Source organism: Struthio camelus, chromosome 3, assembly GCF_040807025.1.
Source record: "Struthio camelus isolate bStrCam1 chromosome 3, bStrCam1.hap1, whole genome shotgun sequence".
Classification (NCBI taxonomy): domain Eukaryota; kingdom Metazoa; phylum Chordata; class Aves; order Struthioniformes; family Struthionidae; genus Struthio; species Struthio camelus.
This window is the reverse complement of record NC_090944.1, coordinates 118,666,701-118,685,866: the sequence shown is the minus strand read 5'-3', so window position 1 is coordinate 118,685,866 and position 19,166 is coordinate 118,666,701. Positions and strand designations below refer to the sequence as shown.

The 19,166-nt window shown below is 37.2% G+C and overlaps 1 protein-coding gene across 4 annotated transcripts in view; it reads right to left on the bottom strand.

Annotated features, from left to right (window-relative positions):
* Nucleotides 1-19,166, bottom strand: part of PPP4R3B (protein phosphatase 4 regulatory subunit 3B) — a 31,970-nt gene that overhangs the window by 4,533 nt on the left and 8,271 nt on the right. The window contains exons 3-14 of one of the 4 annotated variants that reach the window (XM_068939912.1): nt 17,652-17,750; nt 13,679-14,299; nt 10,103-10,180; nt 8,808-8,924; nt 7,566-7,682; nt 6,397-6,528; nt 5,180-5,282; nt 4,005-4,046; nt 3,369-3,527; nt 2,455-2,624; nt 662-801; nt 4-188 (exon numbers count right to left, since the gene is read on the bottom strand). In XM_068939912.1, coding sequence (XP_068796013.1) covers nt 4-188; nt 662-801; nt 2,455-2,624; nt 3,369-3,527; nt 4,005-4,046; nt 5,180-5,282; nt 6,397-6,528; nt 7,566-7,682; nt 8,808-8,924; nt 10,103-10,180; nt 13,679-14,299; nt 17,652-17,750 — 1,963 coding nt within the window. Of the gene's footprint in view, nt 1-3; nt 189-661; nt 802-2,454; nt 2,625-3,368; nt 3,528-4,004; nt 4,047-5,179; nt 5,283-6,378; nt 6,529-7,565; nt 7,683-8,807; nt 8,925-10,102; nt 10,181-13,678; nt 14,300-17,651; nt 17,751-19,166 lie in introns of all 4 variants that reach the window. The other 3 variants (XM_068939911.1, XM_068939914.1, XM_068939915.1) reach the window with 3 other exon arrangements.

Below are 19,166 nucleotides of genomic sequence, written 5' to 3'. Positions count from 1 at the left end.
TACCTTTTTTAGTTTCCATAAATTTTTCATAGCTATCTGGAAAATCATCCTCTGGTTTCGACTTCTCGACTGGAGGTACAACAGCTTCACCTTCTTCCTCTTCATCTTCATTGAACCACATTTCTTCATCTTCCTCTAAGGCTCTTGCATCTCTGCGAAATCTATTGCTACGCAATATAGATGGAACACTGTAAGAAACACATGACAAAGGATTCAAGTTTTGCTCACCATTTCCAGACTGTCAGCTTGGCACAGAATTTTAAAGAGAATTCAATGCACTTGAGAAGGCAATCAAGCCCAGGCCACGGTTCTAGTACCACCATAAACTTCACCCAAACGTCACCTGACGACGAGGGAGACTGAAGCCTAAAACTATGAATGACAGAAGAAGATTCTACTCTTCATAAGCTAAAAGTTTTCTGAATTTAACATTTAAGATATTGACAAGCATGAACTGTATTACACTGGCCACAAGGAAACCCAAATGGGGGCTTACTGTAATTAAATAAATTGTCATCATGAAAGGAAAAGAAAAAAAAAAAAATCTAGCCTTTGCCTTTTTTTGTCCTCTTTGAGCAGAGGGAAGGGGGAAAGCAGCAATAACAACATATTACATAATGACAGTAAATAAAAGCCTTGGGACATAAAAACTGGAGAGTACCTGTTCAGTTTCTGGTTTTGTCGATCTTTCTCCTGCTCATATTTTGTCTTCAATCCCTTGAACGTCTGAACATATTCGATAGATTCAAGTGCATTATAAAAGTTTTCAACTATATGTGCAATAAGTGACTTGATATCTTCCTGCACAAGCACAAAACAGTTTTTAAGTTTCAAGTATTGACATGCAGAAATTCAGAAAGCTTTAGCGTTGTTTCGTTTTAAAAGTAACTGATCCATTCTCCAGAGGGAAGAGATTATTGGAAAGAAACGTGAAGTCATTCGAGATTTTTAAATAAAAAAATAAGTCTACAGAAATAATTATAATTTCCCATATAACTGGAAGATAATCTCTCTCTTTTCCTGTCCCATTCCCATTTGTGATATTTTGAGTGATTAAATCATAATGTTTGCTCTCTAGGATTAGGCCTTCTTGAGAAAAATAAGGAACAATTTAATTACACCCTGCTCTTTCCACAAATTTTAGCTCTCTTCCTCGCCCTCCATAACTACAGCAGCACAAGCAGGATGAGGCACCTTTTGATCAGCCATCTTCTAAACAAGTCTGACCTTACGAGGCAAATCTTAATTTTCATACCGCAACGGCAAAAAGGAAGTAACAAAATACCTGTATCTGAATCATCCAAAAAACACAATGACTTTTCCTCTTGTTGGAAAAGAGGGCTGCTACCACAGCATCAAGCTAAAAACTGCCCTCTGCTTTTGGGGAACATAAAGATTTGCCGAGAGGGTTCTCGGACATCAAGGCATTTACAGCGAGTCGCTCAGGAGCTGCTACAAAGCCTGGGTTTCCCACCCCAGCAGTACAACAGACAGGGTGCTCCCATTTGTCCTCTGTCCTGTCCGCGCACACATTGTTCCTTAAAACTTTGCTGGCAGAAAAGCTTGGCACTGTCTGAGGAAGGACGTGTGTAGGATTTTAAAGGCTTGCTCCAATTTCTAGTCAAATCAATCTCATTTAGACCCAGACTTGCTCACATACAACGTATTTCACCTAATTCCTCACTTCTAAGTTTGGTCCAGTGACACTGCAGTCAACCACTTAAAAGATTCTGATTTACAGGCTGCAGCTGTAGAGCATCTCTGACATGTCTGTTCTGGCCCGTGAATCAAGGATTACAATTAACACGTATAGAGACACTGAAGGGCAATAATGCGACAGTCCTGAATTAAATGGTTCAATTCCTTCTCCTCTCGTGACAGAGCAGTTATGTAAATGCCTCCTCTAATCAGAAAAGGCCATATTAAAATAATTTCCTTTGTGTGAGAGGAAAGGTTAACTTAAAAAAAATAATTCCTATGCACTATTAGCAGTTGCCACTTATTCAACGAACAGCAACTATCGCAAGAGAGCGCCGAGCAAGTGACTGCACTGGACGCCCTTCTGCCAGGAAGAAATAAAAACTTATCTTTACTGTTGGAAGTCTTGAACCCTCCAGATTTCAAAGCACAGCACTTTTTCAGAGGAGATGAAGCAGCAGCCTTATTTTTAGCTGCCAATAATGAATTCATATACTGCTTTTACACACGCACACACACAAATATATGCACACCTATTCATATGGCCTACAAGTATTCTTGGGAGGGATGGTCAGGTGTAATAAAATATGAAGCAAATTACTGCCTACTTTCTATTTGAATATTTTAAGAGCTATGGGGTTTTTTTGTTGTGTGTTTTTAAGTAGCAATACACTATTTCCCATGAAAGATTTGCATTCTGCAGTTCTATCTAAGATACCACATACATTCAAGAGCTGAAGAAGCTGCTTAACTTACCACTCTGATGAATTCAAATAGTTCAATCACAGCAGAGTTGAGCAGATTGTACCTAGTTCCGTTATCCAAAAGAGCATTTATAACTGGTTCAAACAGGTTTCCCTTGGTGATATAACGGTTATAAAATTCATCTTTTAGGCCAATTATCCTCCTCATAAAGCGAAGAGCACCTGTATGAAGAAAGAAATTCAGAAGTTTTTAAAACAACTACTCATCTGGGCTCCAGTCTGCTTCTCTTGGAGAAAATGGGGGGGGAAAAACCCCAAAACCCACGTTACTTAGAGGAAGGTGCACTTCCAAACGAAAAGCATTAAAAAACATTTTCTGAAAGTTCAAAATAAACATTTGAAGATAGCTGATCTTTTTTTCCCCCCATTTTTTACTGCTCTGCATATTTGAATGTGATCAGGCTCCATTCAATTCTTTTTGAAGTACAACCACAATAAACTTCTCCACACGCAAAGTTTAGTATTCCTGTTAAGGTATTTCAGTGAAGTTCACTCCTGTGCTCTTCTGTGTTCACCTTCCAGAATGAATCACTATTCTTTAAACACCATGGTTCACAAAATTCCATTCACTCTCCACAAGGAGTGCTACTTTTCTGATGTTATTAAGAAATGACAGCATTCCCATATAAATGGGATTCGATACCCAATCACAAATGATTAGCATAAAGACTTAAGGCATCACTGTGGAATTCAAAAGAGAGACCAATGCAATTTACGGTGGAAGGAGGACAGTTCTAGGTTACCAGGTATTTGCCACCTTTTTTCCAAAATACTCAACAACTAGTCGGTAATTAACAGGAAAGCAATATGAAATTTTAATTTAAATATACACATGTATCCATACACATTCCACATTGCCCATACTCAAATCTTGGAAAAGGAAATTAACGGCAGCTCCATACTCACACAAGGCCAAAAAGGTGTGTTTTGAATTCATCAAGACCAATACTCTTCTTAACAAATCTTTGTTCATAATATAATTCTTGATGTGATACGTGTGGTGTTCCACACAGAAAGTAAGCAGCTCCAGAATTAAGGCAAGTAGTTGCGCCGTTTGATAATTATCTATGAGGAAAATAAATACATTAACTAGAGGGAGCGGGAGAGAAGGAAGGAGGGAAGAAAAAGTCATGCACCAAATAGTCACTCAGCTTGGTTGCGATTACGGTTCTTGTTATCTTTTTACCTGCATACTGAATCGCTTTAGGAAGCTGGATATTCTGTCAGAAGGAAACAAGGAAACACCCTCCCCACCCCTGCAAAACTACTGTTTATGGGACCTACTAGTTGCAGCTACCCAAATTAAGAGAGCGGACTATTCTTTTCGTAACACTCAAAGAAGCCAGCGCAGATTCAAACAAACAAACAAAATGTTATTCTTCCAGCTTCCTGATGTCTCAAATGAAGCAACACAGCTACATCTATGCTAATAAAGAGTATTTAAAATCAAAACATGGACACACTTAACTTTTTTTTGTTGTTGTTTTAAACGTACACAGTGTATGAAACAAGTTTCAAAATACAAGGTGAGGTAAAACTTACCAGGACAAATTGTATTACTCTTAGTAGACCCAACTACTGCATCTGACAAAATAAATATAAAGGAAAAGGTTTTCAAGGTGCTGTAGAGTAAATGTTTAAAAAACATGCATAAATAATCAAATTTTCAACTGTTCAAACTTTTAAACAAATCAAAAGCTTCAGTAATCTACAGGAAAATAAATATACAGCAGAATATGCCAGATGATATTTCTGTATTCAGTTTACATTACAAAATTTCAAGTACAATTAGGTGAAAATATGTAATCTAACACTGAGGAATATTGTTCCTCCCTAGGCTAAAAAAAGGTACTTATTCTACATGTTTCGCATAACATTCTGAAATGAATGCTACAGATGTTCTACAAGGTTTATGTATGAAATGTATACACTAAAAAATGATATATTTTTTTTAATTCTAATGATTCACTTAACACACAAGAGAAGGTAGGTAAGATTAAATCAAACATCTTTCCATATATTTGGTAAAACCATTTCTTTCATCTCTTGAAAGAGTATTTAAGAAAAGAAGTCTGACTCAGAGGTGTCAAGTTCAATTTCTGTTTGTAAAACACCAGAGGAAAATAAGGCATTCTAATTCATTTTTAGTTGTCCGTGGGAGGAGATCACCCTCCCCTCCTACCACCAGGAAGGAGTTCCAAATTGCATTTCTTGGAAGATACTTTTTCCAGCATTTCTATACTATTCTGAAGTACAAAGTGAAAACCGGTCTTTGGAGCTAACCACCTGAAGATACTGGATGCCTAGAACCACGTAATGCATCATTCTGCTGAACACCACAAAATTTTTTATATATATATTTTTTTTCCTAAAAGCCCCTGTGAACTAAAGACACTCTGCTTTACAGCAAAGCGTTTTAAAACGTGCAGTTGTAAAACTAGCATAAAATTCACGATGTGCATCAGCAGTTTTTTGTTTTTTGGTTTTTTTTTTTTTTTTAAAAAAAACAAAGCATATGCAGAAATGTTACCAAAGCAGCAACTAATCTAATGAAAATTACATGACCTTTTGGACTTCTGCCCGTTGATCCCCTGCCACCGGGGAACAATAGTTTTCAGGAAGTGTATTCCCAGCTCACATCACAAATCTTTTCGCCATTACCAGTACAGTAAGTCAGGTGAAAACATTACAAGATAAACAAATAAATAAAACCCTACCTTTTTCACATTTATCTTCTGATGTATTAGCCAGAAGTGGTGCAGTAAGAACATGCATACAATGGTTGTAGAAGAAATTGAGAAATTCACTTTTTTCTGTTTTCTAAAACAAATATAACTTTTATTAAATGCTGGCATTTTTATGTATCCTTCTAAACTTAAATACGAAGAGTAGTAACACAAAAGCCTACAAAGAATTCTAGCTGATTGCCTTAGCTTTAGCTCTATCGGTTTGGTTGGACTCGTAACATTCTTTGACTTCGCTGGTGTAAGATACATTTATTTAATTAAACAAAACAGCAAGATTTACAAGACATCAAACCAGCTTCACCACCACCGAAAAACAGCATTGTGGAGGCAAACATATACTGAAGAGACAGAAACGTCTGATCAAAGCGTTTCACAAAGATGGTTTAAACCATTTTAAAAGGTAAAGGCTGAAATGCTGCCCACGTAACCTGCAACTTTTTACACCAAAGTTGCGTCTTGTCCATCTGCATAGTACATACATATCGATATACAAGCAAGATGACAATGTTTTTCCTTAAGTAGAGTATGCATTAAATAGCAAGTACATTGTACTTTTAATAAATAGCTATACCCCGCAAAAGAGTAAACCTGCATTTGGTACCAACGTTGGAAAGGTAAGAGATGCATAATAATTTGCCCTTGAAAAGGCCTGCATTCAGTATGACAGCAGATGAAAGGAAGAAATGATCAGCAAAGTTTTAAACCCAAGTTTCAAGAAAAGTTGTTTTTACGTTGACGTCTGAAAGCGCGTACAGTCTGGAATTCTAGAGGAATACAAAGAACTGCCTCATGGTGGACTAGTTCAATGATGCTGCATCTTTATTGCGCCACTGATACTAAAACGTTGATTTGGTTTCAGCCAAAACTCTCTTGGATTCTTTTTATATTTCAGTATTTACCATCCAGCTAGCAGAATTTATGACTAGGCTAGAACTATTTCACTGAAGCACAGGATCGCTCATTTTAATAAATACTTATAACAACACCACACAGACATGCCTTTTATTATCAAGGGTTAATGGAAGTTTCCATTTACTTCTTAGCCTGATGAAATTCAATACCAGACCAAAAATGACACTGTCAAAAAACATCTCTTATCCTCCCACCAGAATAAGCGGGAGAAAGACTGTCAGGCTTTTAATTTTGTTGAGACAATAAAGTGTCTTTACCCCTTCGCATTTTCTTACATTAGCTGTGGCCAACATATTCTCTGGATCTATCAGAGTACGCAAGAGCCCCATTAACTGAACAGCTCCTCCAAGTTCAGGATCAGTATCGCAGATCATCTGCTCAATGACCACATTGATGAGGAGGATATCCTGGAGAAAAACAAACAAAGAAAAAAAACCACCCCAACAACCACACAGTTAAGACACAAGGTTTCAAAAGTGAAATGCTTTTCCTAGCGCTTCCATACCAAGTTTCAGTATTTTAACAATAAAGCGAACTAGAAACAGTAAATCAAATGAAACCATCTCTTGAAGCTGCATCTAGACACTCGAGTTCTGTCAGGCACATCTCTCCTCACCTGAAGATCACTATCAGGCACAATTACGGTCTTATGAATGTAAGAACACGGAACACTACCATGCTCAGAAATTTTAAGTCTCAAGTCTGATTCTTCCTATGTTTATAATACCTACATAACTGTACCCTACTTCTTTTTTTCCCCCTCTCTTTTTTCTTCCTCCTAAGAACAGGCTGCGTGGTCCCGTAGCAGACGTAATAGAACCGCTGGCTCCGCTTTTTAAGAACGCCAGATGCAGATGCTGACAATCTGAGCAAAGTCCTGCGTGCTTCCAGGCCAACACCAGGGACAGGGCTAGGTGCATGGCTCTCAGGAGAGACATGACTCAAAAGGCAGACCAATAGGTTTCCCTAAATCCGGGCATCCGACCCCCAAAGGCAAGGACAGGCACTGCTGCCCAACTCAAAGGCACACGGATTTCACCTCCAAGCTTTGGAAAATTCCAGTCTAACTGAAAGCAAGGAGCAACAAAAGAGCAATCAAGAGATTTTGTAACAGAGCAGCTATGGCAGTCATTGCCCTAATTGGCAGGGAGCCAGACAGGTATATCCTCAAACTCAGATATACATTAAGCAAGTTTCTTCCTGAGAAAAAAATTGATTTTCAGATAGCAGCTACCAGGCACCTACTTAAACAAGCCTGATACAGGCATCTATGCTTACATTAGCCACCAAGGAACTGGCAGCTACGTTTTCTGTACTCTCACAAAGTAAACAGGCAAACAAAAACTTTACAACTCTTTCATCTGACGTATAACTTATACGTAAGACTTCAGTAAACATTAAATGTACACAGGATAATACATAAGCTCCAAAATATTTTACTCACATCATCACTCTGCTGGGCCTCTTGCATTACAAATTCTCGGACCATGGATGGACTGAATTCTACCAGATAAGAAAATATATCTGTAGCAGCAGATCTAACTTGCAAATCGTCCATTCCCTAATAAAAATGAGATCAATTTATTACAGATAAACCATTTCAGGCACAGCTGCAAAGAATCAGGGAGGTATGTGAGAACATTTTATTATTAAAAAAAAAAAAAATTAACACAGATACAGAAAAAAAAAGATAAAATAGGGCAAAACCTTTTCACCACTATTTCTCTTCCTGAAAAAGAATATAAGGATTCCTGTGAATTTGATAGCTACAATTTACGCAAGAAACAGTTAATACGGTGCTAGTCGACAAAACATCCAAGTTTAACTAGATATATACAAAAGGATCAAGTATGAATTAATTGCACGTACATACAAATGTTTCTATACTCACAGGCAATAAGAATTAATCATTTTCCTTATAGTATGCAATTTTTTCTTTCTGATAACTACACAATTTTAAACCTAAAAAATTAAATGGGACAGGAAACATTTACACTGGTCTAGGCCCGGAAAAAAATCATGAGATTAGGGTTCATCTAGTCACTTAAAATCTGTATTACTTTGGTGCTTTCGTAACAGTCAATGTCAACCTGGTAACTTGGCAGATTGCTACTTCAGAATCTACAGAAAATGAATTTAGAGTTTCTAAGCAACAACGGTGGTGATATATAACTTCCAGTGGTCAAGCAGCGGTAGCTACTTCAACTGAAGGAGTGATAAAAAGTATGCTTCAACATTGCAGAAAAAGACCACCTGCTTCATACCTCTGAAAAGACAGAATTACGTGATCTTTTGGAATAGGAACAAGATAACAGTTCGAGATGATCTAAAAATACTAGTTTGGCACTGCTCCAAAAATCAAGAAGCCACGCCGAGAAAAGAATACCTTTTAATTTTTACACTACGTTTCAAGAGTACTGCGCTTACCACAGATTTCTCTATCATACAAAGTAAAATACATACGTAAATAAAATTAGGCCACTTTAAAAAAAAAACGTGGACATCTTTTGGATTCTGAACTTTACAGTACTTTAATTTTCAGAAGAGCAAAGCTGCCCAATGAAACTCAAGATATAAAAATGTTTACCAGATCTGAAAAAACGGCCAAAAGGCTGTGTCAGGAGGGGGGAGGAGAGGTTCTACGTTTTTTGTTTTTAAATAAAACCAGCTTTCAGTTTTCACTTACCATTACAATTTCAAGAGCGGGAAGGATTCCCAACTTTGCCAAAGTTTTGAAAAACGCATCTCTGTTCTGAGGTTGTAACGTCTGAGAAAACGCACAGAATTCCTTGAAAAAGTTAACCTATCACATAAGGAAAAAAGTAGCGTAAGCTGCTTTTCATACAGCAAACAATGAACTCTTACTACAACTTGAAGAAACTAGTTATTCTGGGATAACAGTGGTAACAAAACTAGGAAGATATGAGTATAATCAAGGATAGTTATCCATCAAGAAGATACAGTTGTCCCTCTTTCCGGTAATCAAAATCACATGTTTGTGTAACTGGGTTACATAAGCAAACTCATGTCTGTATAGAATTAAAGTCTAAACATATCACTAATTCTTATGTCAGCTGAAAGTAAGACCCACATCTCAAACAACATCCACACTCTCCACAAGGAAAAGATACACCTGGACAATTACGTATCTCTTCTTTTGTGATCTTCAAAGAAACTCTGCCAAGCGACAAGGCTCAAAGAGGACTGTTCATCATGCCACCAGTTTTGCAAACTCTTCCAAAAGTAGGAAACAGTTACAATTTGTGGGAGAGTTTGTGTACTGATACACTGGTACTGGATTTTTCCAGTCCTTTCTCCTCCAACAATCAACAGCACCAATTAGGTAGACATTAGGTGTGCAAGCAAAGCAAAAGCAATTAAAGCTCCCAAAGTACGTAAGAGGTAGAAATTTACCTCAGAAAGAGATATATTCATCTTTCCGCTATTTTATCACGTGTGGCATATGAAGGATTTATAGTTCTGTCTGGCATGCGTTTTGTTTGAAAGAACAAAGATGTTTCCTTTGCTGCAAGCACAGAGTCTGGATTTTGGCAAAGCCATTTACACTAAGTGGATAAACATATTCCGAAATAAACATGTGCAACATATGTATACACTAAGGTAGACTTCAAGATTTTCTTGAATGAGTAAGAAGTACCGAAAAAAGCAACATTCGTATGGAAGCGTAAGGGTATGGTATGTTGAAGAATATTTAGAAGAAAGCGTGCTTTTAAAGTCCAGACCTTTAGTGCTAACGCTTTCTCGATAGTAAACCAATTATTCAGAATAAATAAATCACAGTTTACATTGCGAGAAAATTTTCTAGTGAGTATGAAACCAAAGACATCGTTAGATCAGAAGAGATTCTAGGATTATAACAAACACCTCAATGAACGTAGAACTATATACAACAGTCTCAACGTTTCTATTTAGTCTCGGAAGTTTAAAGCATTCAAAGAACTACCAAGACCAGTGACTCACCAGTTCACATCGTTTGTCATCATCTGTAGCTTCATCTGTTAATTGTGCAAAAACTTCAGACAAAAATTTCTCGTCTTCCTGCATAACACATGTAAGAAGAATACGGCTTACACAAGATGTCTTAAGAGATAAAAAGTCAATCTATAGGCTCAAAAACTGTACAAAGTCCAATTTTATGCTTAACTACTTACTTATCCATTAGAAACAAAAAAACATCCATTAGCCAATTTGGTAGATATGCTATTTTTCATACAGTGACATTTCATTGCAGAGAAAGGGAAATGTAAGTGTGCACATTCAGGAGTACAATTTCCAATGCACTGTCTTTGTACTCATTCTGTATTTCAGAAACAGGTCTACAAGTTCACAAACATATGTTAAGCTGAGTACAGATGATGATTATTAAATCTGCCTTCTAAAGGGCTAATCTTAAAAAAAAAAAAAAAAAAAAAAGTGTTGTTTCCTTCTGTTCTCTGCCATGCCATTCCCCATGTTTTACCACCCTGTCCTACCCATTTCACTCACTGTACGATCTTCCAGCACATTCACACACCAAAAGGAGGGAAAATTACAGTCTTTGCCCCAGGCTTCCTCCCTATACCATGCACGTAACTAGGCAGGCAACCTATATCAGTCTACACTAGGAATTGTCAATCAAGGTTCAATTTTTACCACGCCACATCTGTGCTGTTAACACTCTACAGTTAGCGTCAGACCACGCATCCAGTTACCCTATTTTGGATCTGCAGTACTGCAAACGTTTCATCAGTTCACCTATGCAAGCGTAACTATATTGACACACGAATAGTTTGCTGCAGCCACTTCCCCTGTGAACTTCGTTCTCATTAAAACAAGGTTCGCACACTTGAAGAAAGTTCAGTTTTCCCCCTCTTGAAAGCCTTCTTGGTTTTTCTTTTCTTTTCACATCAAGACCCCCTATCAGGAGATATTTATTTTTAAATACACTGGACAACACTTCACCTCTGGTTAAACATTTCAGTTACGCTGTTGCTTACTACTCAAGAAGTAGAAGAAAATCAGGGTGAACTGTTGTTCTCTCAACAGTTTGGGCATTTCCCGCCGCCTTTATACTTTGCTTTCTCTGCATTCCTTTGCATGGAAAAAACAGCGCTGACATTCTCTCAAATCAAAAAGTCCCTTTGTTACCTTCCAAATACAACACAAATCTGAATGCAAACTGTTACGTTATCCTATAGCATTACAAAATTACCCATCACTATACTGATTTAACTCTACAAACTTTACTTACTTGTTGAACAAATAGAAACAGAAGTAGAAGCATATTACGTTCTACACTGGGTAACGTAGGTAGCTCTTCTACACTTTGCTGTGTTCCGTCACTAAAATGTACGAGTGTCATTAAGCTCACATAGTACAGAACTGTTACAGTTACAGGAATATCAAAGGGTCACAACATTTTTTTCCTGAAAATTTTAGTATGGCTGGGAAAAAATGCTTTCCAAAAAAAAAAAAAAAAACAAAAAACAAACACAAAAAACCAACAACAGGCAGGGTGCAACTTACACAGACTTAGTAGTTTATTCTAAGCTTTGCTGGCTTTGGCTTAACAGATCAATTAAGTCTGTTAAAAAAAACTGTATCACAGTCAACAACAGACAGGCTAGAAAATCCCCCAGCACAGAGTACTTGGCAATAGAAGGACTCTCGCTTGTATAAAGTCGCAGGGTGCAGTCCTGATGCCCTAAAGCACAGGCTGGATCTGTTTTTGTCTTTCATGTTTCCTCAGCCTCCCGTGTGGCTGCCCTTCATCTATAGCAGCACCGGGGTCTACTGCTTTGTATCACTTAGAAAGGACCTTTGCTGGAGTAGCAAACGCAATCCTTTATTCCTGTAAACCGCATACTCCTAGGTAGCTTTGCCAGTGTGCTTAGGGTAACGAGACTTCTAATTGTCTCACCCTACCCAAATGAGCTTTAGGATTCTTTTGCCACACAGCAACCAAAAGCTGATTTACACCGGGGGGCTGCGAAGAGAGTCCTTCGCAACCAAGCTTCCTATTACCAATTCTTTTTTCTCAAGCATGCTACCCAGTAAGATCTCTTGCACATTTTATCTTCTTCTTAGCTTGTAATTCTTAATGCAGGTCAACCGATGTAGGTATCAATACTATTGGCAAATCAACACGTTTATGATTAAATTACAATCTTTAAAATAAGATAAATCATGCTATGTGCCAGCTACTCTGCTTATCGTGGCAAAGACGGCAGCGACTGAGAACAGCACAGAACTGCCAGAAAATTTCAGAACTTTCTTCAAAGAGCTCCAGAGGTATGAATTAATCAGGAAATAACAGTTTTCTGTTAAGGCACAATTAAACATTCAGTACAGTAAAACTCAAAAGGAAAAAAAGAAACTTCACAGAGTTTTTAAAAAAAACAAACTGATCTCTAAATAGAAGCAGGACTGTGCCCTCAGGAGAAAGATGCTGAATTTATTTTTCATTTTAGAAAAGCGGTATGTCCAAAGAGTAAAAAGAGTTATTTAACACAAAGCCTCTAATTTTGCAAGTGGAATTTACTTTTTATTTTTTCCGCTATTCAACCAAAGTAGAAAGAAGCCCAAAAGCTTATCCACGTACAGTAAGCAATTCTCTGTAATTCTGTATTTTTTTCGTTCCGCTATCTCATTCTTTAGAAACGCTCCTTGCTGTAATGTCATTTCTCCCTCTTTCCACAGTTTTACTGCTCTCCTCTCCCTGATACATCTTCCTATTTCATAGAGACCATCCATAGCCCAAACTGACAGTTTAATGAGGTTCTCTTCCGTACAAATAAACCGTTTTTCCAAAGAAAAGGGTCAGAAACAGAATAAAGCCACCTAATTAGGTATCCATTAACGTGCACAACAAAATGATAACTGAACAGAGAGAATACCCAAAATGTCATGAAACACATGCACAGCTCTTTATGAAGGTTCTTTCTGTAGTCCAGCTTGATTGTCATACCCAGCTGCTTTTAAGCTTGGTTCTCAATTCAAAGTGTTCCGTAAGTGTTTCAAGTCCTTGACACAGTAACATTTTTGTCATTTATTAAATATCACTTTGAGATATCAATATGAAGACGACTAGTGACTTAATCACTTTATGCTACAACATTTGAACTCTAGTACCACAAAATAATAGCAATAATAATGGAAATGTTCTGAACATACCCATTTGAACCACAGACTTCACAATTTGTCATAAAGATGTCACAAACGTCACCCGATATCTAATACAGAAAATTGCTTGTTGCCCCCATATCTTTGTCAAACATCTCAAAATGCATATTGCTGCTTCTGAACCAAGGAGGAAGTCTTTTTTAGCAATCTACAATGCATTTTGAAAAGTATTAATATACTCACCCGGAACTGAACAAAAATTTTTTAATGAAAAAGAAGATATTAGAAATAAGGGGAAGCTTTCGAAAGACTATGCAAATGAACGAAAGTGTGCATGATTAACTTATGTTACGTTAAAAAGCTGTCATCAATTTCAAAACTAGAGCTAGAGGTATCTATACATAATCCAGCGATCCCATATTAAAAACCACTTACCTGCAACATACTGACAATCTCAACTTTGTTGAAGAAAATAAAGGAAGTGAGGGTAGAAAGAAAATTCTCTTCAAAAACAGATGGTGTCGGCAAGATGATGTCCTGAATATACTGTACCCTGTAAGTCTGGTGGATTTTTTGCCTGAGTTCAGAGTCTGTTATAGGTATAACCTCCTTAAATTTTGCTGTTTTGGTCAAGAACTCCCTGTGCCGTTTCGGCTGAGCCAAAGAAGGATCATACTCAAGGCATCCAACAACATCCATAATACACTCATCAGAAAACATCACCTCAAACAGAGTTGCTTTATTGAGGAACAAAATTCCTCTAATAATTTCATACAAATGATGTAAGCCTTCTGTGTTCTCTAAATTCTCACAGACTTGGAAAAGCTGCAAGAGTTTTTTAATGTAGCCTTCGTTCTCCAAGGCCAGCGCTAACTTTTCTCTACGGATGGGTGAGGAGAGAACAGAGGTAACTAGGTCAGCAATCTCTTCAAGTTTGTTGAGTTCACAAGTAGGAAGGTCAATCAAAGGACTAGTTTCAGGCATCTCTTCTATATGCTCCTCTTCCGACTCGATAAGGTCCTGCGTGACTTCCACTGAAGGATCCTTACCTTGGACCTAAGAACAGAGTATGCACAATCACTGTCTCATCCCAAAACATACAAGAGAATAATCAAGTTGATCACTTAAACAATACATGCGTAAGCACATTTATGCCTCCTGCTGGCTGGAAAGTATCTAGCCATATAGCAAAGTAAGCTTGCTGCCTGCAAGATCTACACAAGCCACTACCACTACCCTCCGTAGTATGCTTAAAAACAAAACCCAATAAAATCAAATCAAAAAAATCAACCAATAAAACACTGTCTGAAGCACCTTGAAGGCAAACATAAAATATTACATGATATTACAGGGCATAACAAAATCTGCTTTCAGTGTCTGAATCAGAAGGATACAAGGACTTCAAACCATGGTAAGACCCCACAGCTATGGCAATACTAAGTGAAATGCAACCAAATACAAAGGTGGGATGCCATGGATGCCACAACTGAACAGAAAGAGAGGGAAGCACCTTCCTTCTGCTTTGTCTGCCCTCCAACTCTTTTTCCTGCACCTCTAACTTCTTTCCCCAGTCTTCTCACAATGTTATGCTTTTCATTCCCTTCACTAATCCAGACCTAAAATTCAAAAACACCTGTTCTTTCTCTAAGCTTGCAGTTACAAAGGATCAAATACAGGTGTCTCAGGGGAGAAAACGGCAGAGTTTTGGAACCTGATGAAAGAGACCAATGCTAATAATTTAAATGACCTGATCCAGTGAAGACTTCCTTCTTAGACTACTGATCAAGTCAACCCCAAATTAGACCAATTTAAAACACGGAGCAGTTATCAGACACACACACTTGTAATTAATAGGCTCACTTCCTTCCAACAACAGTATCTCAGAACCAGAGGAGTAAACTTATATCCCAATACACACTAAGATTAAAAATGCATCTAAATTGCCTGATTAGCTTCAAAGGAAGCTACGTATAAACCTGAGTTCTCTCAGTGTTCTCGATGCTTGTTCATTTTACCAAAAAACATATAGCAGAGTAAGTCAAAAATTGGTAAGCAGAGAATAACTTTTTTTCCCTGTTCTTCTCCTTTCCAGCAGGACTCCTCACTTTATTGCTTCAGGATTTTTTGATCCAATCCAATATTTTGATCTGCAGACCTCCACAGATCCTTCAGCGGACACGTCAAGCTTTTTATAACAAGTTTTAGCCTACTGACAATAAAGCCACTTTCTTCATTTAGAAAGGTCTTTTGAAGACCTTTTCGACATCATTTTCTATAGACCAGTAGCAATCAGTGCCGGATTTAAGAGGAGAATTCAAAGTAGTTCCAAAATCATGACTTCAGGAAAACAAAATGGCACCTACGTTCAGAGGATGTTTTTGAAACTAACATGCTAAAAATAAATGAAGATTTAGTTCAACTGCTTCAGAAGAGTTACAGATGAATATCCTGTCATATGCATCAGCAACTGAGCCATCCTGAATACCTATTTAGCAGAAAAACGTGACAACGATAAACAGTTTATTATGAGAAATCCAGGCTCCTGGCAAACAAACTTTCTCACTAATTTATTAATACACTTCAATTGCAGAGCTACAAACACTTGTTAATAATGAAAAAGGGAGTTCAAGTAATAAGCCTTAAATATTAGTTGTCCAGTATCACTTTGCAAACACGTACTATGGAAACCAAAACTCCAGAAATATGAATAGCAATGAGTTTTCTGTATTACTCCTTTCGTTGGGCTTTCCACCGAGATAGTCAGATTAGCTGACACTTGTTAAAGTGCCTTCTTTCTGGACACTTGTCAAAAGCACGCAAATGAAAAAAGGATCCAGACTAATACCAACTGATATCAAACATCAGCAAACCGCTAATAAAGTTTTCTTATCGCTGTCACAATGCCTGCTGAGGGGCAACAGGCTTCACCTACTACCTTCCACTGAATTCACTCCTTTTGCAACAAATGTCAGGATTTCCATTATTACACTGAGATTCTAAAGTGAATTAATTGTTGTCATCTGCCCACTCTCCATGTGAACTTCAGACTAAACCAAACCAAGCTACTACCATATTTTCAGGGAGCTGCAATGTTAACAAATTCTTCCTGCTCATATCACTATTGAGCACTGCAATCGTTTGGAGAATAAGCCTGAGAAAGGGGAAAGGACAGACAGGAAGGTAGAAAACTCAGTACTAGGTTAAATCTAATGACTCTATTAAGAGGAGTAAACCTCTCCTGGTCATTATCTCCTGATACATACTCATTCTATTCTTGAGACAAAATACTGTGCATATTTTCCTTTGCACTTTCTTTCTTCATATTTAACGCCCATCTCCCTCCACTACTCTTCTACTTTTTAAGAGCAACTAGAAAAGAGGCAAAGCTAACAGAGGAGCGCACGTAAAAATCACATTAATTTCTGCTACCAACTAGCCAATTTTTTTTTTTTTTTTTTTTTTTTAAAAGAGACAGGTATAGGATTGGCTGAAACCATATTCTGGCTAACTAACCAAGTGAAGCCCCTCATTCCCCCAGCAATTTTTCTTCCTGTTGCTCCAGAGAACTGTGCCCACTGCTTGCTAGAATAGTACACAGATTTTAGAGTGTTCACGCGTTACAACTGAAGTAAGATAAATGGAATCAAGTTGTTTCAATAGTTTGGGTAACGCATTAAAATGATACCTTAAACTATTACAGTTACAGCTTTACATTGCATCATTTCAAAATCTGAGAGGGTTAGAAATTACAGTATGAAAGCCTGCGTTTCTTCCTCTTTTGAGTATACATAGGTGCAACTCTGCTGACTTGTTATTTCTGAAGTTTTAAGTATATATCTAAACTCTGGTAACGAAAGAGTGAAGATTGGTAAAATATCTGCAGAGATATGGCTAGTCCGCAAGACTTAGGTTGTGATGAAAAATTTAAATGAGATTAAGCTTATACAGCAATGCCACCTTTCACAGGTGGCACATGTCTTTCACAGTGAAATACCTAGCTCCTTATGCAGCATTGTATACTTTTTCAGATCTACCATAAGCTAGCCAATAGGCTAGCTTCCTAAGGCCACTTTGGAGAAGGACGATTAGAAGCCTAGCACTGTGGGATTCCTCGGGGGGGGGGGGGGGAATCAGAGAGTCTTACATCTGGGTTTCATCATCACATTAATTTTTCAAAAGCATAAAGTTCAATTATGAAAAATACAAAATTTGTTTTAAGTAGTACAACTCTAATTAGAGTTTGGTGTACAGTTTAAACTACAGCAACTTGCACAGGAAAGTCACAGAAAATAATGACAAATACATGTTTATTTTACAAATAGCTTTAAAAATTATGGCACAAATACATGAACTCACAGAACACAGCGTAAGTATCTGCAATAAACAGATTATTAATCGTTAGCTGTACCTGGCAGATTTTTTCCCAAATTTCATCACAGCCAGCTTTTTCTTGAAAACTCAGTGCTAAATCATAATTCTCTGCTTCTGACCAAACAATCAAGGTGTCCTGTTTAAGATACAAGAAAAGCATTTATTTTTGAACTATAGTACAGGTCAACATTGCATATTCATCAGTCTTCTGTTAAATCACATATCTAAAGAAGGAATTGTTACAATTAATTTTTTATTTGTCAAGAAAGAACATAATCCACGGAAACATTAAATTACCTGTCCCATAAGGGATGTCATCCTTCTTTCTTTTTTTTTTTTTTTTTTTTTTTTTAAATGACCGCTACATTATATATTATCCATTTAAATCTCTAACTTTTTCATATCCAGAAAATTTATAACGGCATTTTTCTGCAACATACTCCTGAGCCAAGAGTCTTAAAAGGGGAATGCAGGCACCACAGCACATTAGAAACTTGCAATGTAGAAATTTAATTTTTTTCATACTTAAAGCATACAAAAAAAATACAAAATTACCTTTTTTCTCCCTTTCGGAAGGGGTTTAATACAAGTTTAACCATTTGAGAAACCATGTCTCATAAATCTAAACACTTAAAATATTTTTTTCTGGATTAAAATAGCTTGAATAATATAAAATTTGTAAGTTTACTAAAGTTACAAACATCTTGCCAACAGGTACTTTCATTCAAGCAAGATTTCTATCTGCTTCATTATTAGCACCTCTACCCACTCCATCTGTGCACTTGCACAGTAAATCCGGAAGATTCTTCAAAATTTCTGAACAGACTAAAAATAGCAGTTATTTATGACACTGAAGATTTTTCTCAGTCCTTAATTTCCTTGTGCAAGATTGTCAGCTACTTTACGGTGACTAAAATTGGCTGATTTTTAGTACTATAATAGCAAATATTTTTGTTTGGCATCTTGCAGCTCTGAAGAGCAGGAAAAAGAAGAAATAAGCTTTTCTAACAGTGGCAAATTCAGAAAACACATTAAACATTTTTAGAATAAATCAGCAGTAACCCCAATAAGATTTAGGGTACTACACAGATGTATATACAGAGGGAAAAAAAAGGTGTAGAAACGTGAAAAGCACCCCAAGAGTTTCTCTCTGGCAATGACTCAAGGTGGGCAGGACTTGTTCAACTGCAAAACAAATAATCTGACAAACAGATACAGGTTCCAAAAACTGTGCAAAGTCCCAATGACAGACAAAACTTCTCACATCAGTTTGATATTATCCTGAAAGTCATGGTTCCATTAAGACACTTGATGCTCTAAGTTACATATTTCCTTTTAGCAGATTTCTAAAACATCATTTTCGACTTACCCCACTATATGACATTACCAACACAGAATCTCTTATTCTGAAACAAGACTAGCTTTCATCATTTAGGTTACAGAATGCTTCCTAAAAGAGGCAATTCATACACACACCGAATAAAGATACTTAAACAGAAAAGCTGTATGAACGCAACTTAACTCAGCCTGGCAGATAATTCTTGTATAGTTG